Source organism: Orycteropus afer, unplaced genomic scaffold, assembly GCF_000298275.1.
Source record: "Orycteropus afer afer isolate SDZICR_OR568_19922 unplaced genomic scaffold, OryAfe1.0 scaffold00002, whole genome shotgun sequence".
Classification (NCBI taxonomy): domain Eukaryota; kingdom Metazoa; phylum Chordata; class Mammalia; order Tubulidentata; family Orycteropodidae; genus Orycteropus; species Orycteropus afer.
Window position 1 is genome coordinate 30447560 of NW_006921589.1, and position 15013 is coordinate 30462572.

General features: G+C 35.9%; 1 protein-coding gene across 1 annotated transcript in view; it reads right to left on the minus strand.

Moving 5' to 3' along the window:
- Window positions 1-15013, minus strand: part of LOC103192075 (cytochrome P450 20A1) — a 41678-nt gene that overhangs the window by 16280 nt on the left and 10385 nt on the right. The window contains exons 5-8 of the mRNA XM_007935006.2: window positions 11019-11186; window positions 9642-9720; window positions 2214-2329; window positions 1109-1163 (exon numbers count right to left, since the gene is read on the minus strand). Coding sequence (XP_007933197.1) covers window positions 1109-1163; window positions 2214-2329; window positions 9642-9720; window positions 11019-11186 — 418 coding nt within the window. The remainder of the gene's footprint in view (window positions 1-1108; window positions 1164-2213; window positions 2330-9641; window positions 9721-11018; window positions 11187-15013) is intronic.

Genomic DNA, 15013 nt, shown 5'->3' on the forward strand with positions numbered 1-15013 from the left:
TACCTTGGAAATGATTACTTCTCATAGTATCTACAGCACAACCACAAAGTCTTTTTTAAAACTTTATTAGCAAAGGTGTTTCTAATGTAATTAATTTTTAAAACATTTTAATTAAATCTTATGTAACTAAATACATTACTCCTGACACATGCTTACCTAAATTCCATTTAATCTATAATATCTAGAGATCTCTTGATGTCAAAAATTTTACAAAAAGGAAAAATTTATGGGAAGTTTTCATTTGTACTCATCATTTTCTGGACATTTTCCTTAAATAGAAAAACCTGGGAATTAAATCCCTCAAAACACAAACCTACTGCCATTGAGTTGAGTCCGACTCACAGCAACCCTTTAGGACAGAATAGAACTGCCCATAGGGTTTCCAAGGCTGTAAATCATTACGGAAGCAAACTGCCTCATCTTTCTCCCACAGAGCAGCTGGTGGGTTCAAACCACCAACCTTTTGGTCAGCAGTCAAATAAGTGACTATTTGCCACCAGAGCTCCTTTGAAATCTCTCAGGTAAATATAAATTGCCTAGATTTTAAAGTGATGTTTTAGTATTTCCTTTAAGCATTTTATATTAGTGTATTTTTATGTCTATAGACAAATTTTTATATAGTTAAAAACCAGTGAGGAAAGTTAGAAACATCACATATTTTGGAATTTTCAATAAAAGAATCACTTTCAATAACACCAACAGAGAGGTTTTTTAAAATCATGATTTCTGTGGCCTACATTTTCTGTTGGCAGACCTTAATAATAGCAGGATTGCTATTAGGATTGGAACCAAAGTGAAAAGCAGCAGCAGGAAATTGAAAAGCTCACTGCTCCAGTTGGAAAGGTGTCAATAGCAGTTCATTTTAAAGGCAGTAACTGGAATTCACAATCCATAAACCTACGTGTCAAGAAATTTATGTTCAAAGGTGGCATAGAAAATCTGGAATAAAAAAAGATACTTGTGTGAACCAAGACTTCAAAACACAAATAAAAAGTAGAAGGAAAGGGAAATTTTTATACAAGTGTCTGTAAAGTGTTTCCTTCATTTTAGAATACTTTATCTTCACATATTCTTTAATCCAACTAGAAAGAAATCAATTTATACTTACATTTTGCAGTTATTATACAACCGGCCAGAGAAAATATCATACTGTCTTCAAGGATCTAAGAAACAAAACTACATTTAGAAAGTGTGAAATATGAAGTGGCTTATATTAGGCCCTACTAAAATAACCTACAGTATAAACTTAGGATCAAGAAAACGTTATCTTATTTCTTTATGATATTTTAATTAAAACAAAATCTGTATATGGAAGCCAATCGAAATATTGCATTGCTTTTTGATGCAATAAATATTTATTGATAATATTACTGGTTCATGATATTCTCTGCCAAACAAGCTGGCTCAGTTCTATCTTTCTGGCTTGGCATGATACAGCAATGAAGCCTCAGGAAAAGTGGAGAAGAGCCTGATTCCATTTCTGCATACTTACATGTAAACATACACACACGCACGCACGCACACACGGGAAACCACTACTGTCTGCAAGGAACTAATAGGCGCCTTGCGTATGTAGGGTAAGGCAGAAGATTTCTATAATGAATAATTGTGACAATGACGACTCCACTTCTGCCCTTTGCCTGGCAATATCACAAACATGGTGGTATGCTGGGGTAATAGACATGCACTGTGAACAAGCCAAGCTACCACACCTGGCCATGTAGGCAGAGGGGATTTGTCTATAAAGGCTTATACAAGTCTTTTTCCTCTTTAAAGAGCTGTGGTGGCACAGTGCCTAAGGCATATAACTGCTAATCAGAAGGTTGGTGGTTCAAACCCACCAGCACTCCCCAGAAGAAGACTGGGCAATCTACTTCCATAAAGATTTACTGCCTTGGAAACCCAGTGGGGGCTACTATGAGCCAGAATTGACTCGATGGCAGTGGGTTTGGTTTGTTTTTTTTCCTCCTCTTTTATGAACAGAGAATTTTGGCTTAATATTTGTTTACTCAAATATTACATAATATAGAGCTACTTCAAAGAGCTAAATAAAAGGAGACTACTTGTCAAATATATAATACTTATGTATAATAAATACTGATGTATAATAATACTTACGTATAATAAAAGAATAGAGCCATTGAATTTGAGGAAAGCATATGGAATAAAGTTTGATTACATTTTATTTAATATACATTGAACAACTACATCACCTGCTGATCATTAAGGTTCCCCTGTATTAAGGAGTCAATGAAAATCTGTTGACTAAAGCTCCTTCCTTTTCGTTTTTTTATGATTTTCTTTAAAATAGATTCCAGTTCGATAAGGGCTTGGGAAAAAAAGAAGATTTCATAATATAAGCATTTGTGAAAGCTGAATTTTTAAAAAAACAATTCTATACAGTTTTACTATGTACAGAATAAAATCTTCAAAAGTAAAACAGTAACTAAAAATAAGCAAAGCTAATTTATGTTTAAATTCACTTTCTTTTCATTAAATAGAGCATATTAAAAAAAAAAAAGTACAGCAAAGATATATGTATAAGGAATGATTATAAAGCAAACACCCACATCATCACTGCCCAGTGCAAGAAGAACATCCGCATCCAAGAAGTCTCCACATCATATGCTCCTCCCTTGATACTACGAACCTTCCTTTCAACTCTGTCCTCTCGACACCAGTCTTATCCCAGATCACGTATCACTCGTTTAGGGGCAGAAACAGATGCAGAAATTACTCCTGAATTCCTATTTCCAGTCAGGACCTCTCTCTCTTGGACTCTCATATATCTAATAACCAACTCAGTATCTCCACTTGAATATTTAAAGCATATTAAGTGTTGTAACATATCCAAAACTGAACTCCTGATCTGTGTCCTCGAATTAGGTATTTTTAGTTTCCCTGACATTTTGGTGACTTCATGCTGCTCTAGCAGAAAATACCAAAAATGGGTGGCTTTAACAAACAAGGATTTATTCTCTTACAGTTTTGGAGGCTAGAAGTCCAAGTTCAAAGTGCCAACCTCTAGGGGCTGGGTAAAAGTCCCTCAACCTTGGACTTTGCCTCTTCCTCTGGCCCACTGGAGCTAGAGGTGCCTCTTCCCTCAAGTAGCTGCTGGCTGCTGAGACTAACAAGCCCAAGGTCAACAAAGAAAATGGCACAGTCTCAATATTACCAAACAACATGGCAGACTAGTAGTTCAAGTCCAGAGACAGTCCCAAGATCAGCAGGAAACACGGCAGGCTGCTAAATGAAGACTTGGCTACATGCGGGGTTCAAGCATGTCAAAAGCTGCAGACCATTCCCAGTGTTGCTCCTTATATACAGGAAGCAGACCACATCCCTAAAGCAGCTATTCAGCTGCATGCGGCAAATTCCACCATGGAGCTGACTGCCAGTCTCATCATGGAGAATAAATACCACCAGCTACCCAGCCACTCAAAACCAGGCCCAGCCAAACTGACACATAACCTTAAACACCACACCCATCTCATTTTCAGTTACTCAGGCCTAACCCATGCATCTAATCTGCCAGCCGATGATAGTGCCTGTCTTCAACATACAGTAGATAAGTTGGACTTCATGAAAATTTAAAACCTTTGTACACTGAAGAACACCATCAAGATTTTGAAAAGATAATCAAAGAACAGAAGAAAATACTTAGAAATCATATACCTGGCAAGAGACTTAGATCTAGGATATATAAAGAACTTTTATATTCCAATAATAAAAAGATGAATACCTAATTTGAAAAACAGACATAGAATATATGCAAACTGTCAATGCTGTGGCACTTGTTAAATGTGGTCAAGTCGGTTCCACCTCACAGCGACAAGAGAACACTGCCCAGTCCTGTGCCATTCTCACAATCTCCTCTGCTTGAGCCCATCACTGCAGCCACTGTGTCATCCCATCTCACTGAGGATCTTCCCCTTTTTTGCTGACCATCTACTTTACCAAGTATGATATACTTCTCCAGGGACTGGGCCCTTCTAACAACATGACCAAAGTACGTGGACTAAGTCCAGTCATTCTTGCTTCTAAGGAACATTCCAAATATACTTCTTCCAAGACAGATTAGTTCATTCTTCTGGTAGTCAATGGTGTTTTCAATATTTTTCATCAACATAACAATTCAAATGCATCAATTCTTCTTTGGCCTTCCTTACTCACTATCCAGCTTTCAAATACACAAGGTAACTAAAAATACCATGGCTTGGGTCAGGTGCACCTTACTCTTCAAAATGACATCTCTGCTCTCTAACACTTTAAAGAGGTCTTTTGCAGCAAAAGTGGCCAGCGCAATGTATCAACTGATTTCTTGACTGCTGCTTCCATGGGCGCTGATTGTGGATCTAAGTAAAATGAAATCCCTGACAACTTCAAACTTTTTTCCATTTACCATGATGTTGCTTACTGGTCCAGTTGTGGGGATTTTTGTTTTCTTTATGTTGAGGTATAATCCATACTGAAGACTGTAGTCTTTGATTTTCGTCAGTAAGTGCTTCAAGTCTTCTTCATTTTCAGTAAGCATCTGCATATTGCAGGTTGTTAATGAGTCTTCTTCCAATCCTGATGCTGCATTCTTCTTCATACAGCCAACTTCTTAGATTATTTGCTCAGCATACAAACTGATTAAGTATGGTGAAAGGATATAACACTGATACACACATTTCTTGATTTTAAACCATGCAGTATCCAAGTTTTATTTGAACAACTGCCTCTTGGTCTATGTACAGGTCCCTCATGAGCATAATTAAGTGTTTTGGATGTCCCATTTTTCACAGTGTTATCCATAATTTGTTATAATCCACACAGTCGAATGCCTTTATATAGTCCATAAATCACAGGTAAACATCTTTCTGGTATTCTTTGCTTTCAGCCAAGATCCATCTGACATCAGAAGTGATATCCTTTGTTCCATGCTCTCTGCAACATCCAGCTTGAATTTCTGGCAGTTCCCTGTCAATATACTGCTGCAATTGTTTTTGAAATACCTTCTGCAAAATTTTACTTACATGCAGTATTAATGATGTTATTCAGTAATTTCCACAGTCAGTTGGGTCACCTTTCTTTGGAATGGGCACAAATATGGATTTCTTCTAGTTGGTTAGCCAGGTAGTTGTCTTCCAGATTTCCTAGTACACTCACAAAAGAGTGAGCACCTCCAATGCTATGTTTGTTGAAACATCTTACTAGGTATTCCATCAATTCCTGGAGCCTTGTTTTTTGCCAATTCCTTCAGTGCAGCTTGGACTTCTTCCTTTACTATCATAGGTTCCTGACCAGAAGCTACCTCTTGAAAGGGCTGAACATTGAACAATTCTTTGGTACAGTGACTCTGTGTATTCCTTCCATCTTCTTTCACGCTTCCTGCATTGTTCAATATTTTACCCATAGAATCCTTCAATATTGCAATTTAAGGCTTAGACTTTTTCCTTCAGTTCTTTCAGCTTAGGAAGTGACAAGTGCATTATTTCTTTTTGGTTTTCTAATTCCAGGTCTTGCACATTTCATTATAATACTTTATTTTGCCTTCTCAAGCCACCCTTTGAAATCTTCATTTCTTTTATTTAATTATTTCTTCCATTTGCTTTAATTACTCTGTGTTCAAGTGCAAGTTTCAGCGTCTCTTCTGACGTCCATTTTGGACTTTTCTTCCTTTCCTATCTTTTTAAGGACCTTTTGCTTTCCTCATGTATGATGTTCTTGATGTCATCCCACAACTCATCTCATCTTTGGTGACTGGTATTCAGTGGGTCAAATGTATTCTTCTAATGGTCTCTAAGTTCAGGTGGGATATAATCAAGGTCATATTTTGGCTCTCTTGAGCTCATTTTAATTTTTTCAGCTTCTACTTGAACTTGCATAGGAGCAGCTGATGGTCTGTTCCTTTTAGCTCCTGGCCTTGTTCTGACATTGAACTTCTCCATAGCTTGTTGGGCATTCCTACTTCCATAGTGATACTGCCTCAGAAACCCAAGGAGGGGTCGCTATGAGTCAGGGCCGACTCGATGGCAAATAACAAAACAAACATAGCTTCTTTCTATAGATGCAGTTAATTTTGTTCCATCTGGTGAGGTCCACGTGTATAATCACTATTTATGTTGCTGAAAAAAGGTATTTGCAGTTTACAGAATTCTATCATGTGGTGTCCAGCGTCATTTATTTCAGCTATTATCAATGCATCTTGATTGCATGTTTGGTCAATTCTAGACTGCAGAAGTTGGTAAAATTCTTCAATTTCTTCATCTTTGGCTCTAGTGGTTGATGTGTAAATTTGAATAATATTAACTGGTCCTCCTTGTAGGCATATGGATACTATCCTATCACTGCAGCATTGTACTTCAGGATAGATTTTGGTATGTTCTGGCAATGAATACAACTTGATTCTTCTTCAATTTGTCATTCCAGGCGTAGTAGACCATGTATGTGATTGATTGAAAATGGCAAATACTAGTCCATTTCAGCTTATGCCAGGATATTGATTTTTATGTGTTCCATTTCATTTTGACACATTTCAATTTTCCTAGATTCATACTTCATATATTTCATGTTCTGATTACTAATGGATGTTTGCAGCTGTTTCTTCTCATTTTCAGTCATTCCACATCAGCAAATGAAGGTCCAGAAAGCTCTGCTCCATCCATGTCATTAAAGTCAATTCTACATTGAGGAGGCAGTTCTTTCCCAATCATATTTTGAGTGCCTTCCAACCTGAGGGGCTCATTTTCTAGTACTATATCAGACAATGTTTCACTGCTATTCATAAAATTTCTTAGTAATATATCATGCAATGTTTCACTGCTATTCTCAAGGTTTGTTGTTGTTGTTATGTGCCGTCAAGTCGGAATTGACTCATAGAGACCCATCCGTGGGTTGCCGAGGCAGTAGCACTACAGAAGTAGACAGCCCAACCTTCCTTCCAAGGAGTGGCTGGTGGATTTGAACCTCGAGCCTTCTGGTTAGCAGTCAAGTGCCTTAGGCACTATGCTACCAGAGCTCCTTCTCAAGGTTTAGAGTGGCTAATTTCTTCAGAAGTGGATGGCCCCATCCTTGTTCCTAGTCTGTCTTAGTCTGTCATTTTTTCATATTATGGCGGCCTACATGTTGCTGTGATGCTGGAAGCTATTCTACTTAGTGTCTCAAATACAACTGCATCACCCTTGTTAGACAGGTATCAGTGGAGCCTCCAAACTCAGACAGACTAAGAAACTGTCAATAAGCACATGAAAAGATGCTTATAATCATCTGGGAAATGCAAATCAAAACCACCATGAGATACTAGTGCACACCCAGTAGGATGGCTAGAATCAAAAAATTAGATAATAAGTGTTAGGGAGAATGTGGAGAAATCAGAACCGTCAAACACTGTTGGTGGGTAAGTAAAATGGTCCAGGCACTTTGGAAAACAGTGTGGCAGTTTCACAAATGATTAAACACAGAGTTACCATGTTGTTATTGTTAGCTGCCATCCAGTTGATTCCGACTCATGGTGACCTCTTGAATGCAGAGTAGAACTATATAACTAAGTACATACCCAAAAGAAAAGAAAACATCTCCACACAGAAAATTGTAAATGAATGTTTATAGCAGCATTCTTCATAATCGCCAAAATGTGGAAATAATCCAAATGTCCATTAAAAGACAAACAGATAAACAAAATGTATATGCATTCATCAATAGAATACTATTTGGTCATGAAAAGGAATGAAGTGCTGTATTCTACGTGAAATAAGCCAGTTACAAAAGACCACATACTATATGATTCCATTTATATGAAAGGCCAGAAGAGGTAAATCTATAGAGACAGAAAATAGATTAGTGGTTGCTGCGGATTAAGGGATGGAAGGAGTAGAGATGCACTAGCTATAGAATACGGGATTTCTTGTTGAGATGACGAAAATGTTCTAAAATTGACTGGCGATGGTTGCACATACCTGTGAATACACTAGAAACTACTGAACTGTGTACGTTAAAAGGGTGAATTATATGACAAATAAATTATATCTCAGCAAAGTGTCAAAAAAATAAAGAAAGAAGCAGTGTGAAGATGCAGAAGAAAAGGAAGAAAGTGTCTGCTGAGATTCCAGTGTCAACTTGGAAATAACAGGCATTTCTTTTAAGGTTAGAAAAATAGTGTAGATACATTTATCAACTTCACTGCTACCTGCTACCTTATCTATGCTACATTATTTCTCTTGTTTGGTTCATTTCAACAGCCCCCTAATTAGTCTCCCTACTTCTGCTATTGGCCTCTATTAGTCTACACGACAGCCAAATTGATCCTTTGAAAATTTAACCTCAGATAATATCATACTGCTCTTCAAAATGTTCCAGTGGCTTCCTAGTTCACAGTAACAGCCTTGTCATACAATAGTCTGTAAGCCTTACATAATCTGTCCTTCTCTCTCATTCTCCTGAAGGCTTTCATTTTCTGACTCACATTACTCCTACCATACTGGCCTCTCTATTGTACCTTAAATATAACAAGAATCCCAACTCAAAAACTTTGCAATTTTCATCTACCTGGAATAGTCTTCCCTTGAAAATCTAGATATCCATATAATCTGTATGACTGATTTCCTCACTTCTTACAAGTGTTTGCTCAAAAGTCACAGGGATTTTTTTTTCTATGAAGAGAATAGTGCCTAGCACATAGTAGACTTACATAAATATTTGTTGAAAAATGAAGAGAATACAATGAAGCATTATTATTATTATATATGAAAAACCAAAAACAAAACAAACCCACTGCCATCAAGTCAATTCCAACTCACAGCAACCCTACAGGACAGTGTAGAACTGCCCCAGAGCGTTTCCAAGGCTATAAATCTTTATGGAAGTAGATTGCCTCATCTTTCTCCTGCAGAGTGGCTTGGTGGGTTCTATCCACTGACCTTTTGGTTAGCAGCCAAATCTTTAATGACTGGGCCACCAGAGCTTCATTATAGATTAAAATAATCCATTTATGCCAGTGCAGTCTGGCATTTATAACTTACCCTGTTTATTTCTTTAAAAAAAAAAAGGGCAAGGGAAAATAATTTTGGAGGGGTATCTTAATTAAAAACTGCATCTTTCAATTCCAAACAATTCTGTGGGTCTTTTACTCAATGTTATAATAGCTAGAATTATTTCTTCTGTTATATATATTTTAAATATCTGTATTTTTAAATACAGATATCTGTAAAGTATCTGTATTTTACACCATGAAAAATATCATTCATTTTTTAACAAATTCCTGTATCGCTGGCCATTTTGATGATTTCTGGTTTTTCACTTGAAAAGGAGTACTACAAAATTTATTTTCATGAATGTTTTCTTTTAGATAATTTCATCCATTATTTATAGCTCTTAAAATGTATTGTCAAATTACTTTGTTAGGACCGTACCTTTACACTTTCCATAAACCCTACAGGATGGATACACTGGCTCTACAGCACGCTCATTCTGTAGTATATGCTTGGGATTCTTTCACTATCCAATCTTTGGTTTAAAAAAAAAAACTTACACTGTATAAAACATAGAGGCAAAACATAGAAAACATAAATAATCTATAATCCCACCATTCAGAGATAACCCTATTACAATTGGGTATATATACTTTTGTTCTCAGTCAGACTTAAGAATGGCAAACTTACCATCTTCATATTGTTTTTTCCGAGTTGTACTTTTATCAAGTGACCCATCTAGAAAACCTTTTCCAATCTCAGACCAAACCTGAAAATAGGAAAATATTTAGTAGGTAGATTTTCTTAGTAATCTAAGCTAATAACTGAGGAATCCTTTCTCACTAACAGATCTCATAATCTCTCCTTTTTAAGGGGCTACACAATCATTTACTCCATAGTGTCTGAGAATAAGTTACAAATATATTTTAATAATTTCATAGAAGGTACCCTTCAAATTAATTACAACTGAAAAGTGAAAAGTTGCTGTTATTTAAAAGGACTAGGGGTGGGAAGAAGAGGAAGGATATGGCAGTAGAATCCATTTTTTATTTCACGGTACCAGTGGATACATAAAATTCACAGGTAATACCAAATTTTTATTTCACCTGAGATGTTGATAAATATTGGTTGAGGCCCAAGAAAAGGTTAAAAAATTAGTCTAAGTTTTAGAGATGATAAGCAGCGAGGAAAGATTTTCAAGTTGATTATAATTTAAAAGTTCTGAAATAGAACCAAATCATAATAAAAGAACAAAAAATTTAACTTGAAATATTTGAAAACTTCTTAGCATCAGTATTACTTTGATAACATACTTGCTAAGTAGTATAGTAAAAGAAAATTTGAGTCATGTGCATTTTTACATTTCAGCAATTGCTTTAAAAAATTAATTCCTTAAATTTTTAAAAAAGCCCAAGCCTACTGCCATCAAGTCAATTGCAACTGATACTGTGACCCTATGGGACAGAGTAGAACTGCTCCATAGGGTTTCCAAGGCTATAAATCTTTACAGAAGCATACTGCATCGTCTTTTTCCCACAGAGCAGCTAGTACATTTGAACTGCCAACCTTATGGTTAGCAGCTAAATGTCTTAACCACTGCACCACCAGAGCTCTTTAAAATTTAAAAAAGGCAACAGTTAATTTTGTTTGCATTGCTCTTTTTTAGAACAAAATATGGACATTTATATACAAGTAGCCCTCAACTGATGACATATTCAAATTATGACAAATCATACTTACAACAGTCTTTTTTTTTGTACATCTTGTTAGTAATATGCATGTATGTATTAAAATATATCTGTAAGTTTATATGTAATGTTTCCAACCCTCAAAGGCACATTAAGATTGGATTTATAAAGATAATGATAATAAAAGTCACTAATAGTGAAAAAAAAAAAAAAAAGAGGTATTCTACTCATGTCAGAACCAACTTGTAATGGAGTCACTGGAATGGAATCATGTTGTAAGTCAGACACTCCCTGTATTACAGAATCTTAAACTTTCTCTTTTAGAGACAAAGTATCCAATATGATGAAAAAAAGAAATTTAATTTGGCCTCAGATTTACCACGCCATGATTCTTCTGGAAGCGAATGACTTCTTGGTCATCTTCAAAGGTATTACCCATTACCATCTGTGTAACAGACTTCACTGCAAAACCAAGCATATGCTGGGAGAGAGGAATATGCTGGGACTCTGGATAGGAGAGCCATTTATCTAATAATTCTTCTGAAAGCTGAAAGATAACAGAAAAGCACAATGATTTACTATCTCCTCTTTCTAAATCTTAGAAAAACTCAGCAAGTAACAGAAACTTCTCAAAGTCACTTTGTCATTCCTTCATTCACCAAATATTTATTAAATCTCTTGTCAAATAAAAGCTGTGTCAAATAAAAAAGATCACAAGCTTTGACTCAGAAAAACCTTGGTTTTACTTCTGGCTCTGTCAGTTAGAAGTAATGTGACTTTGGGCAATTTGCTTTTTAACATTTTGGAGGTTCAGGTGCCTCATCAGTTAAAAGGGAATGATAACTCCTACCTTACATGTCTGCTGTAATAGGGAATTTTGTAAGGTAACATATATAAAGCCCCTAACTGATAGGAAAGGAGCTCTGGTAGCGTAATGCCTAAAGGCACTTGACTGCTAACCAGAAGCCTGGCGGTTCAAACCCACCAGTCACTCCTTGGAAGGAAGATGGGGCAATCTACTTCCATAGTGAAACTGCCTTGGAAACCCAAGGAGGGGTCGCTATGAGTCAGGTCTGACTCCACGGCATATAACAACAACAACTGATAAGAAAGAAACTCTGGTGGGGCAGTGCCTAAGGCATCTGACTACTAACCAGAAGGCTGGAGGTGCAAACCTACCAGCCACTTCACGGAAGGAAGACTGGGCAATCTACTTCTGTAAAGATACCACCTCAGAAACCCAGTGGGGGTCGCTATGAGTTGGAATTGACTTGATGGCAGTGAGTATGTTTTCTTTTAATTGATAGGAACTCAATTTTCATCTCCTTCCTCATATAAACTCCATGAACATTTTGTCTCAGTACAGTACAAAGGATTAAAATTAAATTTTGTGAAAAATAAATTGTCAAATGAAAAGGTTTAGCATTACATAGTTTTATACCAACTTCAAGTGAAGTATATGGAATATAAAACTTTTTTCAGAGAAAGGGAAGGGAAGCTTCAGTGATTTTTGAAGTACCAAGATTAATGAATTGAATATGCCAATATACTTTAAAAGAACTCTTTGAGGTTTGAGCAAAGTTTGAAGAAAACAGAAAAATAACAGTTAAGATATGACATAACAATATATTTGAAAATCACTCTCCTGTAACCAAATATTGAAGTTTGCTTACTTCAAAAAAGCATTATTTTTCTTAATAAGCATGGTATTTTTGCCTCAAAATAATTTGAGAAAAGGTATGTAACTTGTGACCTCAGCTATCTCAACTCCATGCACAGAAATGGGAAACTTCCCAGGCTGTTTCTACCAAAAGAAATTACACTCATGGATATTAGAAATAGCAGTGGAAAGGTATATTTAAAGAGTTGAAAGGTAAAAATAAAACAACTTATCAACAGGAATTCTATATCTGATATAAATATCCTTCAGAAATTAAGGAAAAGTTAAGACATTCCCAGACAAACAAAAACTGAGCAGTTCCTCACCAGTAGACCTGCTCCATAAGAAACATTAAAGGGAGTCACTCAGTAGTATTGCATATTTCATTTGTAAGTGCTCTTTTTTTCCCCATATGGTTTTTAAAAAATTATAAAGTTATATTAGTGGGTACACAAGGTATATAGACATAACTTGTAACAATAATATGAAAGAGGGGATGGATCTGTACAGAAGAGTTTAGATACATTACTGAAACTAAGTTTGTATTAATTCAAATTTGGTAACTGTAATACCCAAAGTAACCACTAAGAAACATAAATAAAAAGGGAAACAAAATAGTACATTAGAAAAAAAAAATCAATCACAAAAGAAAGCAGTAATGAAGGAACTAAGGAACAAAAAGAGTACAAAATAAGACATAAAAAAAAAAACAAACAGCAAAATAACAGAAGTCTTTATTCTGCTTATTAGTAATCACTTTAAATATAAATCGATTGAACTCTCCAATTAAAAGGCACAAATAGGCAGAATGGATTTAAACAAAAAATGTGATCCCACTACGTTGTGTCTACAAGAGACTCACTTTTCATTCAAAGATACAAACAGACTGAAAGTAAAAGGGTGGAAGTAGATATTCCATGAAAGCAGTAACCAAAGGAGAGCTGGGTGACTATACTAGTATCAGAAAAAATAGACAAGTCAAAAATTGTTTTAAGAGACAAGGAAGGACATTATATATATTGATAAAAGGTTCAATCCATAAAGAAGATATAATAATTACAGATGTATATGCACTCAACAAGAGCCTCAAAATATATGAAGCAAATACTGACACAAGAGAAGGGAGAAACAAACAATTCCACAATAATAGTTGGGGATTACAATACCCTACTTTAACCAATGAAGAGAACAATTAGATAGAAGAACAGTAAAAAATACAGTGATGGAATAAATCAACTAGAACTAACAGACAACCATACAAAATTCCATCCATTAGCAGAATTCATATTCTTCTCAACTGGATATGGAATATTCTCCAGGAGAGACTGTATGTTAGGCCATAGAAGAAGCCTTAATATATTTTAAAAGACTGAAATCATACAAAGTATTGTCTCTCACCACAACATCAGAAGGAAACCTGGAAAACTGACATGTATGTGGAAGCAGAGTGTTTGGGTAAGATGGGCAATACTAGAATAAAGGTTCTATTAACATTCTATTAACATTTTAGATTTAAAAATCTCATTTTTACTCGCATCTCGATAATTAGGTTAAAAATCTTTTCATTTGTTTATTAGCCGTTTGTTTTCCTTGCCCTGTTTTTCGCCCATTTTTCATTTTTGTTTTCTAGTTAGATTGTGTGTTTGTATGTGTGTGTGTAATTAGTTATTTATATGTGGTAAGGTTTCAAATACTCCTTTGGGGGCAGAATTGTCAGACAGAACACAGGGTTCAGTTATGAATCTTTAGGGACAAAAGGGAAGAGGCTATGTGGTATGGGTTAGTACTGTTGTTCAGAAACTTTGTAAGTCATTTGAGGAGCTTCTTTATTAAAAATGTTAGGTCCTACCTCCCAGAGATTCTGTTTTAGTAAGTCTGAATAAGGGCCCAGGAATCATCATTTTTAACAATAGGGTATGTTTTACATGGGAAACACTGGCTTGAAGTCTGGCCTGAAAACAAAGGACAAATCAACTGATGCAGCAAACTTCTTCAGGCTCTCCATTTTATCATTCTACAGTCTAGGTTTTGAGACTTTTTCTTTGTTTTCTTTTTGGGATACACGTGTATGTGTTTTGTTTTGTCTCGGTTTTTGGTTTGTTAATTGTTTCAGAATTTAAGTAAAATAAAAGTCAGCATAGAGATACAGGTAAGAAAAGAGTATCAGTGAGTAGTGTCTGGGGTTTTAAAAGCTTGTGAATGGCCATCTAAGATATAACCATTGATCTACACATCTGGAGCAAAAGGGAATGAAGGACTCAGTAAAGAAACTAGTCCAAAGGACTAATCATCCACATGAGCCACGACCTCTTCTAACCTGAGACCAGAAGAACTAGATGGTGCCTGGCTACCACTAGGCACAAAAGAAGATGCTGGATAGAATGGGAGAAAATGTAGAACAAAACTCAAATCCCTGAAAAAAAGACCAGACTTACTGGATTGAGAGAGACTAGAGGAACCCTCAAGACTATAGCCCTAGGATACCCTTTGAACTTGGAACTGAAGCTAGTCCTGTAAATTTCCTTTCAGCCAAATAATAGACTAGCTTATAAAATAAATAATACCCACAGCAATGAGGATGAGAAAGACATAGAGAGGTACATGGGAGGTACAGACAACAAATATGAACCCTTTTGCATAGACAGTACTGAGTTCTCAGTGAAGGTAAACATGGATATATGGATGGATAGATAGGTGGACAGGCTAAACGATTA